This window comes from Schistocerca americana, chromosome 7, assembly GCF_021461395.2.
Source record: "Schistocerca americana isolate TAMUIC-IGC-003095 chromosome 7, iqSchAmer2.1, whole genome shotgun sequence".
NCBI classification, from domain to species: domain Eukaryota; kingdom Metazoa; phylum Arthropoda; class Insecta; order Orthoptera; family Acrididae; genus Schistocerca; species Schistocerca americana.
This window is the reverse complement of record NC_060125.1, coordinates 503,942,677-503,963,145: the sequence shown is the minus strand read 5'-3', so window position 1 is coordinate 503,963,145 and position 20,469 is coordinate 503,942,677. Positions and strand designations below refer to the sequence as shown.

At 43.1% G+C, this 20,469-nt stretch overlaps 1 protein-coding gene across 1 annotated transcript in view; it reads left to right on the top strand.

The window, feature by feature from the left end:
• Positions 1-19,299, top strand: part of LOC124623044 (acetylcholinesterase-like) — a 60,277-nt gene extending 40,978 nt beyond the window's left edge. The window contains exons 3-6 of the mRNA XM_047148836.1: positions 2,604-2,789; positions 5,915-6,135; positions 9,995-10,160; positions 19,079-19,299. Coding sequence (XP_047004792.1) covers positions 2,604-2,789; positions 5,915-6,135; positions 9,995-10,160; positions 19,079-19,299 — 794 coding nt within the window. The remainder of the gene's footprint in view (positions 1-2,603; positions 2,790-5,914; positions 6,136-9,994; positions 10,161-19,078) is intronic.
• Positions 19,300-20,469: the final 1,170 nt, after the last annotated feature.

The window sequence follows — 20,469 nt, the reverse complement described above, 5'->3', positions numbered from 1 at the left end:
TTAATGCTGCAATTTTTATTATTCGAAAGGTATCTGAGGTGAGTCATCGTTCGACACGAAAATTTGTCTACTTTGCTTATTTTCATTCACTTATGTCGTATGGTATTATATTTTGGGGTAACTCTTCCATTCTAAAATGATATTTTTGGCTCAGTAACGGGCGGTTCGGGCAATAAGTGGTGTAAGTTCACGAACCTCTTATCGACCACTGTTCATGAGTCTGGTTATTTTGACATTGGCCTCTCTCTCTCTCTCTATATATATATGTTCCTTACTGTCATTTCTTGTTAACAATATTAGCTTATTCCCAAGAATAAGCAACTTTCATTCAGTTAACACTCGGCAGAAATCAAACCTGCATTTGGATCGGAATTCCTTAACTCTTGTGCAGAAAGGTATGCAGTATACTGCTGCATCCATTTTAAATAAACTACCACTCTTATTCAAAAATTTTAGCAGTAATCCACGCTCGTTCAAACTGAAATTGAAGAGTTTCCTCATGGGTTACTCCTATTCTGTCGAGGAGTTCCTTGAAAAGTTAAGCGGATTCATGTTGTATTGCTGATTGTCTTTACTTAAACTTGTGGATTGACTTCCTTCTTCTTCGGGTTCATTAACATTTTATTTTTATCTGTTGTTACTTTTATGTTATAATTTCATGTACTGACACGTTCTATGATCTTGGAGATTTGCTTCTCAATTTGGTCCTATGGAAACTGATGTGTAAGAAATATATATATATATCCCTGCGATATGCACTTATCTGCAGCAACTGACATTTCTATTGTGAAGATACGTTTGAAGCATATTTGCTTCATTTTTATCTACTACCAGAGATAATATACCCATATACCACATACAGGCCCCATGCTTATCTAGCTGCTTCTGAACATCAATACGTCACTTTGAGCTTCAGGGAGCCACTTACTCTGTTGATACATCCACAATCTGCAAAAACATAATTAATAAACTGATACCAAGAGATCAGTCCATTAGGCAAGCAAACTGTGACTAGTCATCTCTCAGATACGTCGGAAAACACTATATTGCTTAGCTTGCTGTAGAGTCCTACTGTGTCGGATATCAAAAACTACATCTACATCAACATCTGCAGGAGTACTCTGCAATACACAATCAAGTACCTGGCAGAAGGTTCATCAAACCACCTTCAAGCTATTTCTTTATCGTTCCACTCTCGAACGGCGAGCGGAGAAAACGAACATTTAAATCTCTCCGTGCGGATGCGGATCCCATACGGCGGGGCTATGCTCCATAAGAGGACGGGAAAGCGTAGTGTAGGCAGTGTCTTTAGTGGACCTGTTACATTTTCTACAAGCAAATCGCAGTCTTTGGCTCGATTTTCGCACAACATTACCTATGCGATCGATCCAATTACGAATAATAGTAGCCGAAATATTAGTTGATTTCACAGCCTTTAGATTTGTATGATTTATCGTGTTACCGAAATTTAGTGGATTCCTTTTAGTACTCATGTGGATGACTTCACACATATCATTATTTAGAGTGAATTGCCACTTTTCGCATCATACAGGTATCTTGAATAAATAATTTTGTAACTGTTTTTAATCATGTGATGATTTTACAAGACAGTAAATGACAGCATCGTCCCCAAACAGTGTAGATCAGAAACAGCAGAAGGTCTATAATGTTTGCTTGCGGAATGCGAGATATTACTTCTGTTTTACTAGATGACTTTAGTACTACGTACTGTGACCTTTCTGACAGTAAATTATGAATCCAATCGCACAGTTGAGATGGTAGTCGTAGAGACATAATTTGATTAGAAGTTCCTTGTGAGGAAAGGTGTTAAAAGCCGTCTAGAAGTCTAAAATTATGGAATCAGTTTGACATGCCCTGTTGATAGCATTCATCACTTCGTGAGAATAAATAGGTAGTTGTATTTCATAAGAAGGATATTTTTTGAAACTGTGTTGGCTATCTGTCAATAAATCGATTTCTTCGAGGTATTTGATAACGTTTGAACATAATATATGTTTTAAAATCCTGCTGCAAGTCGACGTCTGATCCGTAATTTAGTGGATTGCACTTATTTTTTTCGGGGTTTTTGGAATGACCTGAGCTACTTTCAAGTCTTTAGATACGTCTCTCTCGGTGAGCGAGCCGTTGTGTATGATTGCTACGTATGGAGCTATTATTTCAGCGTACTCTGAAAGAAACGTAACTGGTATACAATCTGGACTGGAGCCGTTGCCATTATTAAGCGATTTAAGCTGCTTCGCTCCACCGAAGATACCTAGTTTTAAGTTACTGATGTTAGCAGTTGTTCTTGATTCAAATTCTGTACTACTTACGTCGTCTTCTTTGGTGAAGGAATTTCGGAAAACTGTATTTGGTAACTCTACTTTGGTGGCACTGTCTTCAGTAGCATCGGAAAGTGAAGGTATTGATTGTATCTAGCCACTGGTGTACTTTAGATACGACCAGACTCTCCTTGGGTTTTATGACAGATTTCGAGAGAGAGATGTAAAGCAACTTTTAGGTAGCATAAACATTGTTGTTGTCGTTTGATAGTCTATGTTTTGAAGGAAAATATATCTGGTGATGCTGTTGGCTTGCGGCAGGCTTCCTGAGCCTTCAGAACGACGACATCCCGGGCAACGCGGGCCTTAAGGACCAGGTGCTGGCGCTACAATGGATACAAAGGAACATCGCAGCCTTCGGGGGAGATCCGAGCAGGGTCGTCGTCTTCGGGGAAAGCGCAGGTGGCTCCTCCGTATCACACCTCCTTCTCTCACCGGCGACCAAGGGTGAGCATCTCTCAAGCAGTCAAGAGCATAAACCACGTGCATTTATTCAAGAACTGGAAGACTCCTAAACAAGATACGAAAAGCAAATGTATCAGTACAGTTGACAAAGTTACATAAATATTTCAGTTTCTTTCTTGTTTTTGTTACAGCCTCTTTCGACTATCTCATTAAAATTCTTCTGTGTGTACTGACACAGCGTCTTCTAAAGCACATAAAATGTTAAAATACTACAGTAGTCGTTTTGGCCTATTATAGCAAGTTCCTTCAGGGAAAGACTAGATTGGTGGGTAACGTGTGCTTCAATGTCCCGCCCTGTTCACCTGTTCGTTGACGATGAGTCCGCGGTCGGATCCGTGGTCTACGTCCGTTGGTTCGATCAACGGACCTCTACCCACTTGCCTCGACCGCTAGGAGCCAACCCACACTTCCGTCAGTGCAACCAGGTAGGGTTTGGCAAACAGTCGCCGGTATCCACTCACAGTCGCACAGGTCGGCGAGCGGGTCGGTGGACCAGTCGCGCTGTGAATGAATGCCCATTACGAATCAGCTTCTGGGGAACATGAGGAGAAATGATGCCAGTTGTACATGCAGGTTGCAGCAGTGTGCGGTTAGACTGGTGCACTTCTGCCACACGTGGTGCGTCATATCATGATCGTTGGCAGAAAGATCTCCTAGCGTCTGTAGTTGTCTCCTCTATTGATGTTGTGAAGCTGTTTCAGGATCCAAAATGAGATTTTCACTCTGCAGCGGAGTGTGCGCTGATATGAAACTGCCTAGCAGATTAAAAATGTGTGCCGTACCGAGACTCGAACTCGCGACCTTTGCCTTTCGCGGGCAACTGCTCTACCACTGAGCTACCCAACCACTTGCCCGCGAAAGGCAAAGGTCCCGAGTTCGAGTCTCGGTCCGGCACACAGTTTTAATCTACCAGGAAGCTTCATATCAGCGCACACTCCGCTGCAGAGTGAAAATCTCATTCTGGAAACACCCCGCAGGCTGTGGCTAAGCCATGTCTCCGCAATATATTTTCTTTCAGGAGTGCTAGTTCTGCAATGTTCGCAGGAGAGCTTCTGTAAAGTTTGGAAGGTGGGAGACGAGGTACTGGCAGAAAGTAAAGCTGTGAGGACGGGGCGTGAGTCGTGCATGGGTAGCTCAGTTGGTAGAGCACTTGCCCGCGAGAGGCAAAGATCCCCTGTTTCAGGATGTCAATCGCTGCTGTTATTTTGCGGGTGTGCATCCACATCTCTTTCTCAAGTAAGCAATCACGGTGGTGTTCCGTTAGTGCTGATCTGTTGTGCCGCCTCAACCGAACATAGTGCTCATGCTCTGCTACGTGAGTGCCGACAGGCCTCCCGGTTTCCTCAGTGTAGGTGTCAACGCTCTCGCAATTTATTTCACCTGCGGCGTTGAAGCCTTTTAGCGCACCCTCAGCCGACCTTACCAAATACTGGATCCAGTAGTCAGTCTGGAAAACTGACTTGGTGCCCCCTCTGTGAAGCACCTTGCCCACTCGATAACTGACGCCCTGAAGGTGAGGTAAATGTACCATGGGACCTGTTCTTTTATTTCATTTTCTGTACCTGGTTTCTCCTTATTGGTTTACTGTCCTAATTAATTGCTCGGAGCAGAAGTTTTTCCGAATTAAACTATCTACTGAATTAAAAAGACGATATCAGTTCTGCAACTACCTCCGCATAAGCCACCAGTACAAGCCACGCGACAATTCAGTGCTACTGTCTTGCAGAAGTACTTTCAGTAATTTAAACAGACTGATGAAAAGAGCGAAATAGCAGCAAAGAACTGAAATTTGCTATTCAGAGTTATTATTTGATACCAAAAAAGATGAGGGATTCCACACAGAATAATCAGATTGATATTGCATTATTTACGTTGTTCTCTTGGCACAATCATACTAAGACCTGCTCAACAACGGGGCCAAAAAAAGAAAAATATTTAAACTGCAAAACCTTTTCGTGTATGAGATGCCGGCTTGCTAAACGCGATCAAGAATCAGAAACAACAATTAAATAAAAGGTGATCTGCCTCAGGTTGATCATAACCACGGGTGCCAGCTGCTCGTTCGATTGCCAAAGAAATCACAGTATTGCAGTATAGCTCGCCAGGTTGTAAACTAAAGAAACAGATTACCTCGTATTCTGGAGTCTACGTATAGATAATACGTTCTGTTCCTAGCACCACTGCATGAGTACTAACCATAGGCTACTTTTAGGTATCGCTCTGCATCTTTCGCAGTGTAATACAATGCACCCTCGATAAAAATCACACTTTATCACACGTAAACAGTACAACTTGACTCCAGAGAAGCCTAAACGGAATAGATTGGAGTAGAACGCCTTGTTCAAAAATGTTCAAATGTGTGTGAAATCTTATGGGACTTAACTGCTAAGGTCATCAGTCCCTAAGCTTACACACTACTTAACCTAAATTATGCTAAGGACAAACACACACACCCATGCCCGAGGGAGGACTCGAACGTCCGCCAGGACCAGCCGCACAGTCCATAACTGCAGCGCCTCAGACCGCTTGGCTAATCCCGCGCGGCAAAACGCCTTGTCTTCCTTCAAATATGCAAGACTATATGGCGTAATGGCTTTCTCATTTCTTTGGTAGAATATTACTCCTTTCATAATAATAAAATATAGCATACTCAAGAAGGGCTCAGCCTTTACATGACCGATTTACATCCCTAAGTATTTGACAATGAAGAATTATTAAGCACAATATACTTTTACATTCGTTTGATGAAATCTCTCTCCCCACAATCATCTTTAATTAATCATAATAGAGATCAACAACACACGCAAATGTAAATGTAGCGCTGTTCTGTTACAATTCTAGCTTCTCCTTCCCCAGCTTGTGCTTCGTCTCTTAGTTAATCGTACGCCTACGGACTTAAGAATGTAATCTTATTTTCCGATGATCGCAAATCTGAGGGTGTATTGTTTGTGAAAGTTGTACTGAAAGAATGACATGACACTGCTTATTTTCTTTTTATGAATGCACAATATATAATCAATACACCACACTAGGATACCAACTTAATTCGTAACTCCTTCATTGTGGGAATGATTCGTGTTTAATTTTAGGGAGAAATTTCTTGGCAGGGCTCTTCAGCGGAGTAATCATGGAAAGTGGGGTAGCGACGACCCCTTGGGCGCTGACGGACAAACCCCGCGAGAGGGCGTACCGCATGGCGGAGGCGCTAGGGTTCCAGGCGCAGGGCGGCAACCACACTGACGACGACGACGCGCGGCTGGCCGCCTTCCTTCGCTCTGTGAACTACTCCGACCTCGCCACTGACGATTCTGTGGCACTTTCGCATTTCGTAAGTGCGCCAATTGACTATGTTTTATCTACTATTTCAACAGCGAGCTGCGGTTGAAATACCTGCTCAAGCAAATACAAAGTTCCTGAACATGTTACGCAGGACGTCCGAAAGAATGGCATCATGGATGAGGAGAAAATATTAGTAGCAGTTTAATAATAACAGGTATACTATTCACTGAAATGCCTTACAGACCTCCTGTGTGTCTGCCCCTAAGTAATCTTGGAGGAGGTTCCCTTTCTTTTTGTTTCTCTCTTGTGTACATTCTAACCCATATTCTGTGGGAGACCTCTTTTTCCATATATCATGGAGTTTTGAAGAGAGTTATGACTCTTAGAAATTGGAAGAGGTAGCCTTTCTAAGTTTTAGAACCACAGTGTGCGTTATGTCAGACGAAATCCCTCTGAGATTTATTTCATGACCCTGTACGTTAATTAAGCACGCAAGGGAACTAATGCGAAGACTTCGACACAATCACACAGCGACGATGTTTTTTATATCATTGCCAACCAATTCCTAACGAAATAATCCAGTCATCGTTGGTTTAACAAGGAATGCAGCGAGACGGCCGACCATCAGCGCGTAAAAGTGATTCGCATTCTTTAATACGAACATTTATTACGAAGAAAACCCTTTGCACCTATAGTGTTCTGTGTAATTCTGAGTGCATTGTGCATTCGAACATGGGCAAATCGTTGGTGGTCGTATGGTGGTTGCTTCCGTATCCAAGACATCCAAAGTGGTTGGCATTTCAAAAGGCACCGCATCGAAGATTTCTATACCATACAGGGAAAGCACAAACCGGACGAGAGTGTGTGTTGAATGAGAGTGACGGGTGGTCATTGAAGAGGACTGTAACGAGAAACAGAAGACGACAGCTGCAAAAGTCACTACAGAACTGAATGTCACCCTGTCAGCACAAAAGCAACACGAATGGAGCGCCGTAAGCACAGACTTGCAGGGAAAGCTAGACTTCCAAAACCACTCATCTGTAGTGCAAATACCTGTAAAAAGAAACGTGCTGCCAAAGCCATAAATTCTAGGTTATGAAGAAATGGAAGAATGTCATCTGTTCGGATGAGTCTTGTTTCACAGTGTGTCCAACTTCTGGCCGAGTTAACGTCCTAAGAATGAAATGGGGGTCCATAAGAAGAATGGAAGCAAGATAGTCGCAAACTAATGAGGCTCGATGGCTTAATGTGAATCAATTTGTTGTTTCTTGGATGTGGCAACATTATTTATAGAGACCGAAACAGCATCCCAAAGACCAGGTCAGGGCCGACGACGTGTGATATCAGAGAGAGAGGACCGCTATTTGGATTTAAGTGCACGAGGATACCGCGTTAGAACTGCACGGCAACTGGAATATGACCTCGCAGTATCCACTGCACGTGTTGTATCGAGACAAACGTTGTCCAGAAGGCTTCAGCAGAGTAGCCTTTATTGTCGTAGATCTGCTGCAGGTTTACCTCTGATGCTTCTTCACACAAGTAAACGCCTAGAGTGGAGACGACAACACGCCACCTGGGCGGTCGAAAGTAAGCCAATGTTCTTTTCACAGATGAGTCCCGATTTGATCTGGAGAGTGATTTTCGACGCATTCGCATGTGGAGGGGACGTGGAACACGATTTCGGGACCCAAATATTATCGAAAGAGATCGATATCGAGGAGGGTCCCTAATGTTGTGGGCAGGGATTATGTTGATCACATAAACACCTCTTTATGAAATTGTATGGGTGAATCGGTAAACTTTAACTGTTGTCAGGTATCGCGACGTGACCCTGGGACCTCATGTGAGGTTGTTGCCATGTGGCGCGGGCCCAGACTTCGTATTGATGGACAATAATGATCGACCTCATAAAGCAAGAGCGGTTGATGTTTTCTTGAAAACGGAAGATACTGAACGCGTGGCGTGGCCTGATAGCTGTCCCAATTTCGTTTCCATAGAGCATGTCTGCGGAGCACTAAGAAGACGGGTTGCATCACTTTAACATCCACCAACTATTCTCCAAGACTTGCGGACAGCTCTCCAGGAAGAATTGGCGTTATTGCCTCAACATGAGGTTAATGATCTCATTCACAGCATGCCCCGTCGTTGTCAGGCCTGTATTTCTGCCAGAGGGGGTCACACCCCATACTGAGCACATTAACCGGTTGTCGGAATGTGTGTGCAAATCTGTTAAGTTGGATAAAATGAAGAACATTATTGTCTACCATTATGCATATTGCAGTTGTTCACGTTGTGTATTCATTACATTTTTTCAACTTTACTATCACCTGTTTTCCTGAATGCACATCAGGCACTTATAAGGAACAAAAGGCGCACAAAAGAGAAAAATTATCCTCTAAAATACTCTGAGATCTATTGATATCAACGGGATAATCCGCAGTTATTTTGGGAGTGTACTTATATGTCGATGGCTATGTATGTGTTACTATCCTGCTAGGAATTGATTGGTATTAATTATCTTTATTCACTATAAAAATTGCATTTGAATACAGTATTAGTAATCAGTATAAAATTACAGTATTAGATATGTCAGTTACGGTTTGTAATTAAAGTAATTCGTAACTGATTTTATTTCAAAAATTTTTATTTATTTTCTAAATTTATTTCCGTGTTTAGAAAACCTATTCTCAATCAGTTAATGTCTTTCCATTAGACACTAAGATTGATCAGAAAACAATAATAAAATAACTGTTTTAATATCTAACTCGGAGCACATAACCTGGGTAATAGTTGTTGTTTTGAAACAGACAAAACAGACGCAGAGGGCACTGTTGTTCACAGCTTAGTAAATTTCATTACCTGATGGTGTCCATTTGGTGTGTAGTCAGATTAGGCTGAAACTTTATATCCTCGCACACTCCGCTGTAGAGTGATAGTCTGATTCCAGATTGGGCTGTAGGGTGACATCCAAACTGCTCGTGGGGAAAAGCAGTCTTTGTAAGTGTCGGCTGCACGTGTCGCAGTGACCAGGTCAGACTCCACCAGGCATCCACCGGCAACGACTACACTTGACTTCCACACCAATTTTCTCTGCTTTTGAACAACTGCAACTGCTTATAGAATACATTATCCAAAATGTCGCCTCAGTTGTATATGTTTTATTACACCACATCCGACTTCAGATACAAACGTCCCTTTTCGAGTTGTATCTGAAGAAAGTTCTGAAATTAGATGGGGTACAATAAAAGTTATGCTGTTAAGGCGAAATTTTTTATAATATGAAGACTGTCATTGCTTACGCCTAGATAGATACTTCCCAGCTAATGTTCATATGCCTCAGATTATACATATTAGCCAAGCGTCTCCGGCAGAAGTTATTACCTGCTTCTATTTTCCTTTACATGTTACTGGGACGCCCAGATCCTTCGACCTACCGATCAAATTATTATTACATGCCAAAAGATACACTTACTCATCAAAAACGGTGATTTCTAAAAGTCTTCATGTCGCGAGTAATTCATACTTACTCTGATATCTGTTAACTCCATGTATAATGCTAGTAAAAGGGCATATATTATCTTGTCCTCAGGCTGTATGTTGCTACTATAAACCCATTATATGTCGTCCTTTCCACTATAAATTGGTGCTGAGGGGGAGATAATCCTGAAATATCACTGTCTGGAGACTAGCTTCCTCTCCTTCAGGATCGTCTCATGCAACCAACGTTTAACTTGTAACCTAATTCTTGTAGTGCCGAACTACTATGCATGTACTTTTCTCTTTTCATTTTAACTTAGAAAACTTGTGGTCCAAGTGATAATTTGTGTATAGTTGTGATGAAACATTCTTATTTAGAGGTACGACATGCTAACACCTCTTGCACCATTAACGCAATGTTCCCTTTGCAGGAAAAGCGCTGCCCGGTGCACCTGGCTTTCGTCCCCGTCGTGGAGCCACCATCGGACTCTGCAGTGATCATCGATCCTCCAGCAGACGTCCTCAGAGCTGGCAGCTACAACCAGGTCCCCATCATTCTTGGCGTCACTTCTGGAGAAGGTTCCGTGGTATATCTCTGTACGTAACAAAATCTTTGAATTCCCTTGCTTCACAGCCAACGCTTGCAATCACATGTGACTGACTATAAATTTTTTAGTACACTGCCGTTTGTGAAAAGTGCAACACCGAGAAGGAATTACCGATTAGCGCCACGCTTGGTGGAAGTGCCGACGGGTGTGAAAGCAGAACGTGATACTTTTTGCACCGAGATAGGGTACACGTAGGCCGAGCAGAGCCATCTCGTGTCGGTCCGACAGGGTCAGTGTTGCGCCTAGTGTAGTCGGTGCAGAGCTGTCACACAAGGTGGAAACAATACAATGAGTGCCAGTATGCCTCGTCCACTTCGAAGGGAGCTATGTCGGCATGTGAGCGAGTTCGAACGGGGCAGAATGACTGGTCTCCGGGAAACGGGGTTGTCATACCGTGACATTTCGGCTCGCACAGGGCAGGCTGCTACGACAGCGATGCGTGTGTGGAAACAGTGGATAGAGAAAGGTCGTACGCAGCGACGAGCGGGAACTGGACCACGGAACATGACCACAGCACGGGATGACCATCATCTTGTCCGCATGGCCATTACGGACCGTACAGCGTCATCCACAGTGTTGGTTCGTCGCTGGAGCACTACAACAGGTGTGAACTTGTCTGCATCGACTGTCCGTCGTCTTCTGCTGCAGGCTGGACTGGTTGCTTGCATGCCAGTACGTCGGCATCCATTGTCCAGAAACCACAAGCTCCTCCGACTGCAATAGACACGTGAACACCGTCACTGGATTGCTGAGTGGTAACATGTACTCTTTTCGGATGCGTCCCGCTTCAACGTATCCTACAGCGATGGCCGCATACGTGTCCGGCGGTACCGTGGTGAGCGCAACCTGGAGGGTTGAATTGTGGGGTGGCATAGCAGACAAACACCAAGTGTGATGGTTTGGGGAGCCATGGCTACAACAACCGATCTCGCTTCGTACGTATTGCTGGCGCTTTGAACAGCAACCGGTACCTAATGGAGGTTGTGGAGCCTAAGGTACTCCCCCTGCTTCAGGCATCTCCGTAGGCCACATTTCAAGAGGACAATGCCCGGTCACATATTGCGAGGAATGTACGGGCCTTCTTCGAGGAGCGACGGTTACCATTGCTTCCCTGGCCTGCACGTTCGCCAGACATGTCGACCATCGAACATGTCTGGGATATGGTTGGTCGGCACCTAGTGCGTCACGGTCCTCCAGTAACTGGGGTTGTGGGCTCGGATACAAACTGCGTGGAGGGAAATCCCTCAGGAACGTACTCAGAACCTTATTGATTCAATGCCACGGCGTATAGCAGTTGTAATTGCACCGCATGGTGGCCACGCGACATAGTGAATAGTAGGGCTCAAACGACATGTACAGATTTGAAAAGGTAGTCATTCGTTACTTGTCATGTACGTAACTTGTGGTATTAAATTAAGTGAATTCATGTGTTTCCTTCTTGGTGTTACAATTTCCACAAACGGTAATGTATTTGTATTCATTGTAGTTCCACGTGTCCTCACGGGTACTCAGATAACTAGTTCTGCGTATTTGGTTGAAACACTCCATTCACAAGATCGTGGGCGCACAGTACATTCCAGAAAATATCTTAGACGCTGTTTCATTTGAAATAAAGAAAATATGCAGTCTAAGTCTGAAACTGCGCTGTAGCTCGAATAAATTAACTTCCTGATTCACAGATGACAGTGGACGTGGTCCCTGTCGCTGGCTGGGGCACAGCATGGTACTTGCCCATGCAATGTCGATGACAGCTCGCACTGCAAGTGAAACAGAACACGCACTTCGAAATTGTTGTCTCCGTAATCATCAGTATTCGGGAGGGCATTGAAGGTTTTAGCAGTAGGGGCAACTGATTTAGTCACTTTGATGGATAAATCAACACCATAACTACACGCTTAAGGACGAATTACACCCATTAGATCAGTGCTCATCCTCGTATATTAAATTCAATTAAGTAACAAATTTCATAACAAAGAATGAAAAGAACTGAATGTAGAGGCTAAAACTCAAATTTTTAATGAGGAGGATCCACTACTAATGTAGTTATCCACATACTTTCATCTGTGGGCCAGTAAAACTGTTGTCAGAATTTTACTAAACAATAAGTTGCTCGGAGTGTTTTCCACAACATTTTCATTATCGCTTCCTTTGTGGGTTCCATATCATCATGCCGCTCTCATCGTGAACTTCTGTTTACAGCATGTCTTTGTAACAGTACTACTTCTGCCAGAGTACATTTTTATTGTTCTTTATTTCGTATCACTAATTTGAGTTTATTGCATTTCAAATTTTAATAACGCTTCCTGTGTTTTGGAGGTAACTGTAAGCCTCTTACGAAGGATAATAGAACGTTGAGAGGCATTGGCTATTGCCAATACTAAAAGTGGGCAACCTGTTCAAAACATAGCCTGCAAGCCATTGTTCTGTGGCTGCCGATTTTCATTTATTTGAACTATACATTATTTTCCACGAAAACCATCAGGGAGAGCCATCAGTTTCTTGCCTTCTCAACGAAGCGATTTGGTGCCAGTAACTACTTTATTTTGTGGAAGATTTTGGCGTCTGTTATGTAACTGTAATCACCAGTTCACGAGTTATCAAATACCGTCAGAAACATTATGTATGTCGTTAAGAATAAAAATTACTGTCTAGGTAAATGAAAGCAAAATATCTAATATTAACTCTGCAACAAAATGCACCCACTTTGGCGCGGCGTAGTTTACCAACAACCTCATTGCGCTATCTAAAACCGATTGTGAAATTATGGGAGCTTTGTGACTTCTAGAATGACTAGGAATGATTTCACAAATGGGAAATGGGAGCGGGAGGGGGGGGGGGGGGGTGGACAAAAGTGAAACACAAAACAAATCGAGCTTGTTTTTTCTTTCTTTTTCTTCTTCTTCTCTCTCAAGCATTAGACCAGTTGGTCCTTTGCGACTTCTTGCTCTACCCATTTTCTCTTGGATCTGCCAATGTCCACTCTTCCTTAAAGGATGTACTGTAGAAGTCCTTTTGGTGTACGTTCATTGTGCAGCCTTTCTATATATTCTTTCCATCCTTTTCTGTATTCATTAATCTGTTCATTTAAGTCGTAAGTCCCTACATCCTTTCCAATTATGTCTTTATTTCATTTGTCTCTTCTTATCAATCCCTGTACTGTTGCCAAAAATCAAATCTCAGCTGCTTTGAGTCTACTATTTCTAGGGTTCATACTCTTACTCTCACACTTGCTTCTTCAATGTAGTCCACGTGGAACTGCTACAACTTTGAACAATTATAGCATGGTGTCCTTTCGAACTTTTCGCCTGAGCGATTGCTTGACGGTGTCACACACTATATTGAATCTCCCAACCTTTTTTTCAACATCGACTTCGCCTTTATATGTCACAGCCCAAGATACTGAAGTTGTTAGCTTGTCTAATTGTCTTGTTTCTAATATGAATTTAAGTCTTAAGGGTTGTGAGCCACGGTATGCCATGGACTTCATTTTATCTATCGACATGCTTAATTTATGTTGCATTGCTATTTTACATAGTTTATACACCGCTCTCTCAAGTTGTCTTCGTTGTTCGCAGCAAGAATCTGGTCATCAGCAAACATAATAGTTTTGATAAAATCTCTTCCTTTGAAGCTCTCCTCTATATTAACTTTCATAATCCGTTGTTTCTGTTCCCTCATAACGTCGTCTAAACACAAATTATGAATAAAAAGTATCAGCGAAATACATAACCATTGTCCAATCCCTTTATTAATATTTCTACGGGCGATGTTTCCAGATTCTAGCTTTACAGTTATTTGTGTTCCTCTGCATATACTTCGCGTAACTTCGGTCAATTGTAGTGGTATTTCACCTTTTTCCGTATTATTCTCTAGTATCTCGATCCTACAATTTTGACTGCCTGCCAGAAGGCGTGGACGTTGACGACAGCCGATTTGGTTTTTCTCTCTGGTCTGGGAGTGGTATTTCGCCGTGTGGTCTGCGTTGTCAGTCATCCCTGTTGTGTGTGTGTGTGTGTGTGTGTGTGTGTGTGTGTGCGTGCGTGTGTGTGCCTTGTACCGGCGATTTCCGGTTGACGCCGGTCTCGACCCATTCCGGTCACAAGATAATCCATATTTTTCCTCTGTGCACATTAGCAAAAGCTTTACTGTAGTCTATAAAGACTATGAGGGTTTTTAAAATGTATTCTATTTTTTTTCTGTTATTTTATTAAGGAAAAGATGATAGCAAAATTTTCCTTTCGAAAACGTGATATTTCTTCAAGTAACATGCCGTCTACGATTTTTCTAATTCTATTTACTATTATCTTCACATATTTCTTGTATACCGTATTTAAGAGATTTATACCTTTATAATTTCCATAGTCTGTCCTCCATCGCCCTTTTAAAAATGGGTATTGCCATAGCTTTTTCTAGTACATTATTATTTTTTTTCACTACTAGCATTTGTTTAAAAAGTCAAGTAGCTTATCCTAATGGTAGGTACTCATAAAGTTCCATGTCTAAATAGTCCGTTCCAGGAGCCTTTCAGTTTTTACAGTTTTGTAAGGCCATCTTGAGGTTCCTTAAATTCTGTGTTATCAATTTTCGAAAGACATCTGCTCTTTTCTTCTACTGTCTCATTTTGTTGTTCTTCCTCACACACATATTTTTACAGAACTTCATCCACTCATTTACATGTGCGCTCTTTTACAGATTCCCCTACACGCTTTACATTTCCTTCACTATTAGTGCTACGTCTCTGAGTAATTATTGCACGTTGACGTCGAACGTAGGCTGTGGTCTCATTAATGTAACTGGAATATGTATTAGGAAGTCTTCGTCCGGGGGTATTTGTCTGGAATGCAGCCACGTTGACGTTACAGCTTGTATAGACCACGGTCGGGAAGTCCGCGTCACCAGCCAACCTTGCGTCCACTGTTGTCGTTGGACGTACCACACTCGGAGGGCCTAACTTTAATACTTTCGCACCTTGGGGATCAGCAACGATGGGCACTGTGCTGACAATCCTTGTGCTCCAGATGTCAGTGGACTTTTAAGTGTGGTTACTTGTCCTGCTGCAAGTAATCTTAATCCCTCTGTCAGTGTACGTGACGTCGATGTGTAACCCTGACGGCCTAGCAAACAAAATGTCTGCCATCCCGGGCGCTAGTCGGGAGGCCGTTGAACTACCCCTGAATCCAACGAATCAATAGATGCATGAAAGTCGTATGATTCCGACACGTTGTTATAGATGTTTCTCCTTCTTTCACGAGGCATAACATGACCTTTTTACAAAGAACCAACATTTAAATGGGACCGTGACCGCTTAATTTTCCCTTAATGCAGAATGTAAATGACGAAACTAAACCTATTTTTGGCATTTGCAGTGAAATAGTAATCTTATGCATACCCAAGCTCGAAGTAAACTTGTTCCCAGATTTACCTTTGCTGCATGCCGGCTTTTTGGTGTTCCAATTGCAATGACCAGTACTACACTGAATTACCAAACAAACATGGACCTAAAAAAATTAAGCATAGACAGTTTTAGCACAGCATTATACAATACTAAAGAACCTTACAGAGCTTAACAACTGCTAAATATCTATGGGTACTGGATATATATCACAAAAATCCGCCTCGCGGGGTAGCCGCGCGGTCTAGGGCGCCTTGTCACGTTAGTTAGATTAAGTAGTGTAAGCATAGGGACACTCAGCAGTTTGTTCCCATAGGAACGTATTAACATAAAACACCTTCTCCCCTTATCTCTCCCCACTCTTGCCCCCGTCTGTTTGTCCATCTTCTCCTCCACCTTCTCTCTCTCTCTGTTCATCATCTACTACCTCCTCTCTCTATCCACCTCCTTCTCCCCCTCTCTATTTCCAATACCTCACCCCCCCCCCCCTCCCTCTGTCCTCTTGTTCCACTCTATGACCTTTACCCTTGTTGATTGTTATTGCAAACGAAATCTTGATTTAGTGTTAAGCTCGCTTAAAATCAGTGGTAAATCGGTTGGGGTCATTGATATACCGGGTATGAGAGACTTCTCCTGGTGCTGGGTCTACGAGGATAGTAGCCTCAATGGCAGTATTTCACATAGTTGTAGTCTACGAAGGGGTGAATTACAATGGTGGTGGCGGTTAGCGTTTAACGTCCCGTCGACAACGAGGTCATTAGAGACGGAGCGCAAGCTCGGGTTAGGGAAGGATTGGGAAGGAAATCGGCCTTGCCCTTTCAAAGGAACCATCCCGGCATTTGCCTGAAACGATTTAGGGAAATCACGGAAAACCTAAATCAGGATGCCGGAGACGGGATTGAACCGTCGTCCTCCCGAATGCGAGTCCAGTGTGCTAACCACTGCGCCACCTCGCTCGGTGAATTACAATACATCGGACGATTCAGATTCCGTAATAGTATTTTAGTAATAGGCAGATAAGCTAAAAATACAGTTTTCCTATTTTCCGTGTAACCGACGGCAAGGAAGAAAACATAACAGCACATTGTTGTGTATATAATTTTTGTTTGAAAATATGTGCAAGGAGAAATAATGTCAACATGGGAGAAAAAGTTTGTGTAATGGTTTACATGTTCTTCTATCGTGGTTAAAAATCACTGCGAAAAAGAAATCGGAACCGCGTTATTTTTACAGCACAGCGTTTTCTATGTCTCAGTCGGTTATAACAGAGAACTTGTACATTACTGCTTAAAAACTATATGGCCTACGTCCGTCTTAATGTTTAGAACAGTATAGTGTAAAAATCTGAAGTAATTCGGTCAATACCTTCTTGAGGTATTTGTTAACGAAGTTTCCCCTTTACACACTGAGAGCCAAAGGAACAGGTACAGGAATGCGTATTCAATACAGAGGCAAGTAAACAAGCAGAACTCGGCGCTGCGATCGGCAACGCCTATATAAGACAACAAGTGTCTGGCGTAGTTGTTATTATGCTCCAGTCATACTGTGCCTTGTGTTCTTTTAATTGTCGCAGTGTGTGGCTTTTGTGTGTGCTACTTTTAAACAGTTTTTTATCTCCATTTTACAGTCGCCCCTTTTTTTGCCTATTGCCTTCCATGATGTTCCCTTTTTTTAATATCTATGTTCACCATATTCTCTCCTTTGTTATTTTTAAATGTCTTCTATTGTTTTTTCTATGTCTTTCGGCTGAAGAGCAGCGCATATGCTGCTGCCAGCCCGCCCCGATGGGGAATTGAAATACAATAAAGAAAAAATAATGGCGCAGTTGTCAGATCGGTCATTGCTGCTATAATGGCAGGTTATCACGATTTAAGTGTGTTTGAACGTGGTGTTATAGTTGGTGCACGAGCGACGGGACACAGCATCTCCGAGGTAGCGACGAAGTGGGGATTTTCTCGAACGACTATTTCACGAGTGTAACGTGAACATCAGGAATCCGGTGAAACTTCAAATCTCCGACATCGCTGCGGCCGGAAAAAGATCCTGCAAGAAAGAAACCAACGACGACTAAAGAGAATCGTTCAACGCGACAGAAGTGCAACACTTCCGCAAATTGCTGCAGATTTCAGTGCTGGACCATCGACAAGTGTCAGCATGCTGTGGGCGAGTGGTTCTCGACGATTCAGTCTGCGCTACTGCTGCAGTCCCAGGTTCGAATCCTGCCTCGGGCATGGATGTGTGTGATGTCCTTAGGTTCGTTAGGTTTAAGTAGTTCTAAGTCTAGGGGACTGATGATCTCAGATGTTAAGTCCCATAGAGCTCAGAGCCATTTGAACCGTTTTGTCAGCGTGCTAACCTTACAAATTCATGGATATGGCTTTCGGAGCCGAAGACCCACTGGTGAATGCTTGATGACTGTACGGGACAAAGCTTTACGCCTCGCTTGGGCCCGTCAACACCGGAATTGGACTGTTGATGACTGGAAACATGTTGCCTGGACGGACGAGTCTAGTTTCAAATTGTATCGAGCGGATGGACGTGTACGGCTATGGAGACAAACTCATCAATCCACGGACCCTGCACGGCAGCAGGGGACTGTTCAAGCTGTTGGAGGCTCTGCAATGATGTGGGGCGTGTGCAGTTGAAGTGATATGGGACTCCTGATACTTCTAGATACGACTCTGACAGGTGCCACGTGCGTAAGCATCCTTTCTGATCATCTGCATCCATCTATGTCCATTGTGCATTTCCACGGACTTGCGCAATTCCAGCAGGACAATGCGTCACCCCACACGTCCAGAATTGCTACAGAGTTGCTCCAGGAACACTCTTCTGAGTTTAAACACTTCCACTGGCCACCAAACTCCCCAGACATGAAGATTATTGAGCATGTCTGGGATGCCTCGCAACGTGCTGTTCAGAACAAATCTCCACCTCCTCGTACTCTTGCGGATTTATGGACAGCACTGCAGGATTCATGGTGTCTGTTCCCTCCAGCACTGCCTCAGACATTAGTCCAGTCCATGCCACGTCGTGTTGCGGCTCTTCTGCGTGCTCGCGGGGGCCCTATACGATATTAGGTAGGTATACTAGTTTCTTTGGCTCTTTAGTGTACATTATATATATGGTTATATCTTGGTGTACTGACACATACGTAGTCTATTTCGGACGGAATGTGATTAGAGTATCGTGTAAAAATCTAAAGTAAATCTTTCAAGTACATTTCGAGACTTTTGGTGACAACACTAAACAACGAGCTGGCTTTATGGAGAAGTATACATAAGTATAGCCTCTAGCTGGGATATTACTCAATATGTGTGCCTACCCGCTGTATGCAGACCAGAAACCTGCTGTGAACATCGACTTATAAATACTGCATACCAGGACGTTCTACTAAATGACTGAAATCTTGGTGTAAATTTCATTAGCCTCTGCTAGAAACTTTAATCTGGACATGCAGCGCTATCGTTCATGGAATGTCTGGCTGTTGCTGGAGAGCTGTGCGTGTGTTGCAGCGGCGGGACTGCTGACGGAAGTGGGGATCGCCGACATGAAGGAGAACTTCACGGCGCTGGTCGGCTCCCAGCTGCCGCTCCCCACGGAGGAACAGCGAACTCGTGCGGCGCAACAGCTGGAGCAATTCTACTTTGGGGACGACGGCTTCTCCACAGACGACATGCAAGCCGTTGTTGATGTAAGCATAAGTAAGGCATTCTGCTGTGCCAAAGAATACTAGCTAAATCATATCGAGTTGGCTCCACATTGGGTTCCCTATAATACTCCAAAGCTGAATTGGGAGCCACACCCGGTTTGCCTAAAAGCAAGTATCCATGATCGAGTCTCTGTTAGTGTCTCAGTTATGACGCAAATATTGGTGGTTCAGTCGTGAGGCTTTAGGTCTCCTGAAATGAAGATACTGTAGATTTCTCGTTGAGTATTAATTAATTCGTTTGTGGTGAAGTATAACAGGGGTGGGCGGGGGGTGTTGATGAGACACCTTTCATATCATTCCTCTTTAACTCCGATGTATTGACGGAGTCTCATGACACTAGAATACTTCTACTTTCTTTATTTCGCACTATTTAAAATGTGATGTGAGGCAATGCTATGGGAAATTTCCTACACGTGTATTCTTGTTTAGGAGTCTACACGACTTTTATTACCAAAGGGTTATGATACTTCTAGGTTTACTTGACTGTCTAGCACCAAATTTTCTCATACTTTCGGCGTTTTCTTGCTTGCAATTTTTTTCAAAACAAAAATTCTAGCTATTCTAGAGACAATAATCCTTCCCTATCGTAGTTAGTCACGTGCTGGTAGTAGAAGACAAGCGTCAGGGACGTCAAAACATATAACGTACTGAGTAGGAATGATCGTTCTCCTAAAAGGTACTCTTTAACGCTTTTCAAGTGGAATAAAACTATTCTGATTAATAATATTTTCTTAATCTGGAGAACCTGTGACAGAAACAGGTAATCTGTATTTGAATGTAGATATATCGATCACTAGATTCAGACACCACTGTAGTATCGTGCAAACTTCGGTTACACGATAAATCAGTCTAATCTAAAAGCCGTAAATTCAGCTAAATACCTAGGTATTACAATTACGAAAAACTAAAATTGGAAAGAACACACAGAAAATGTTGTCGGGAAGACTAACCAAAGGCTGTGGTTTATTGGCAGGACACTTAGAAAATGTAGCAGACCTACTAAGGAGACCGCCGGCCGCGGTGGCCGTGCGGTTCTAGGCGCTGCAGTCCGGAACCGCGGGACTGCTACGGTCGCAGGTTCGAATCCTGCCTCGGGCATGGATGTGTGTGATGTCCTTAGGTTAGTTAGGTTTAAGTAGTTCTAAGTTCTAGGGGACTGATGACCTAAGATGTTAAGTCCCATAGTGCTCAGAG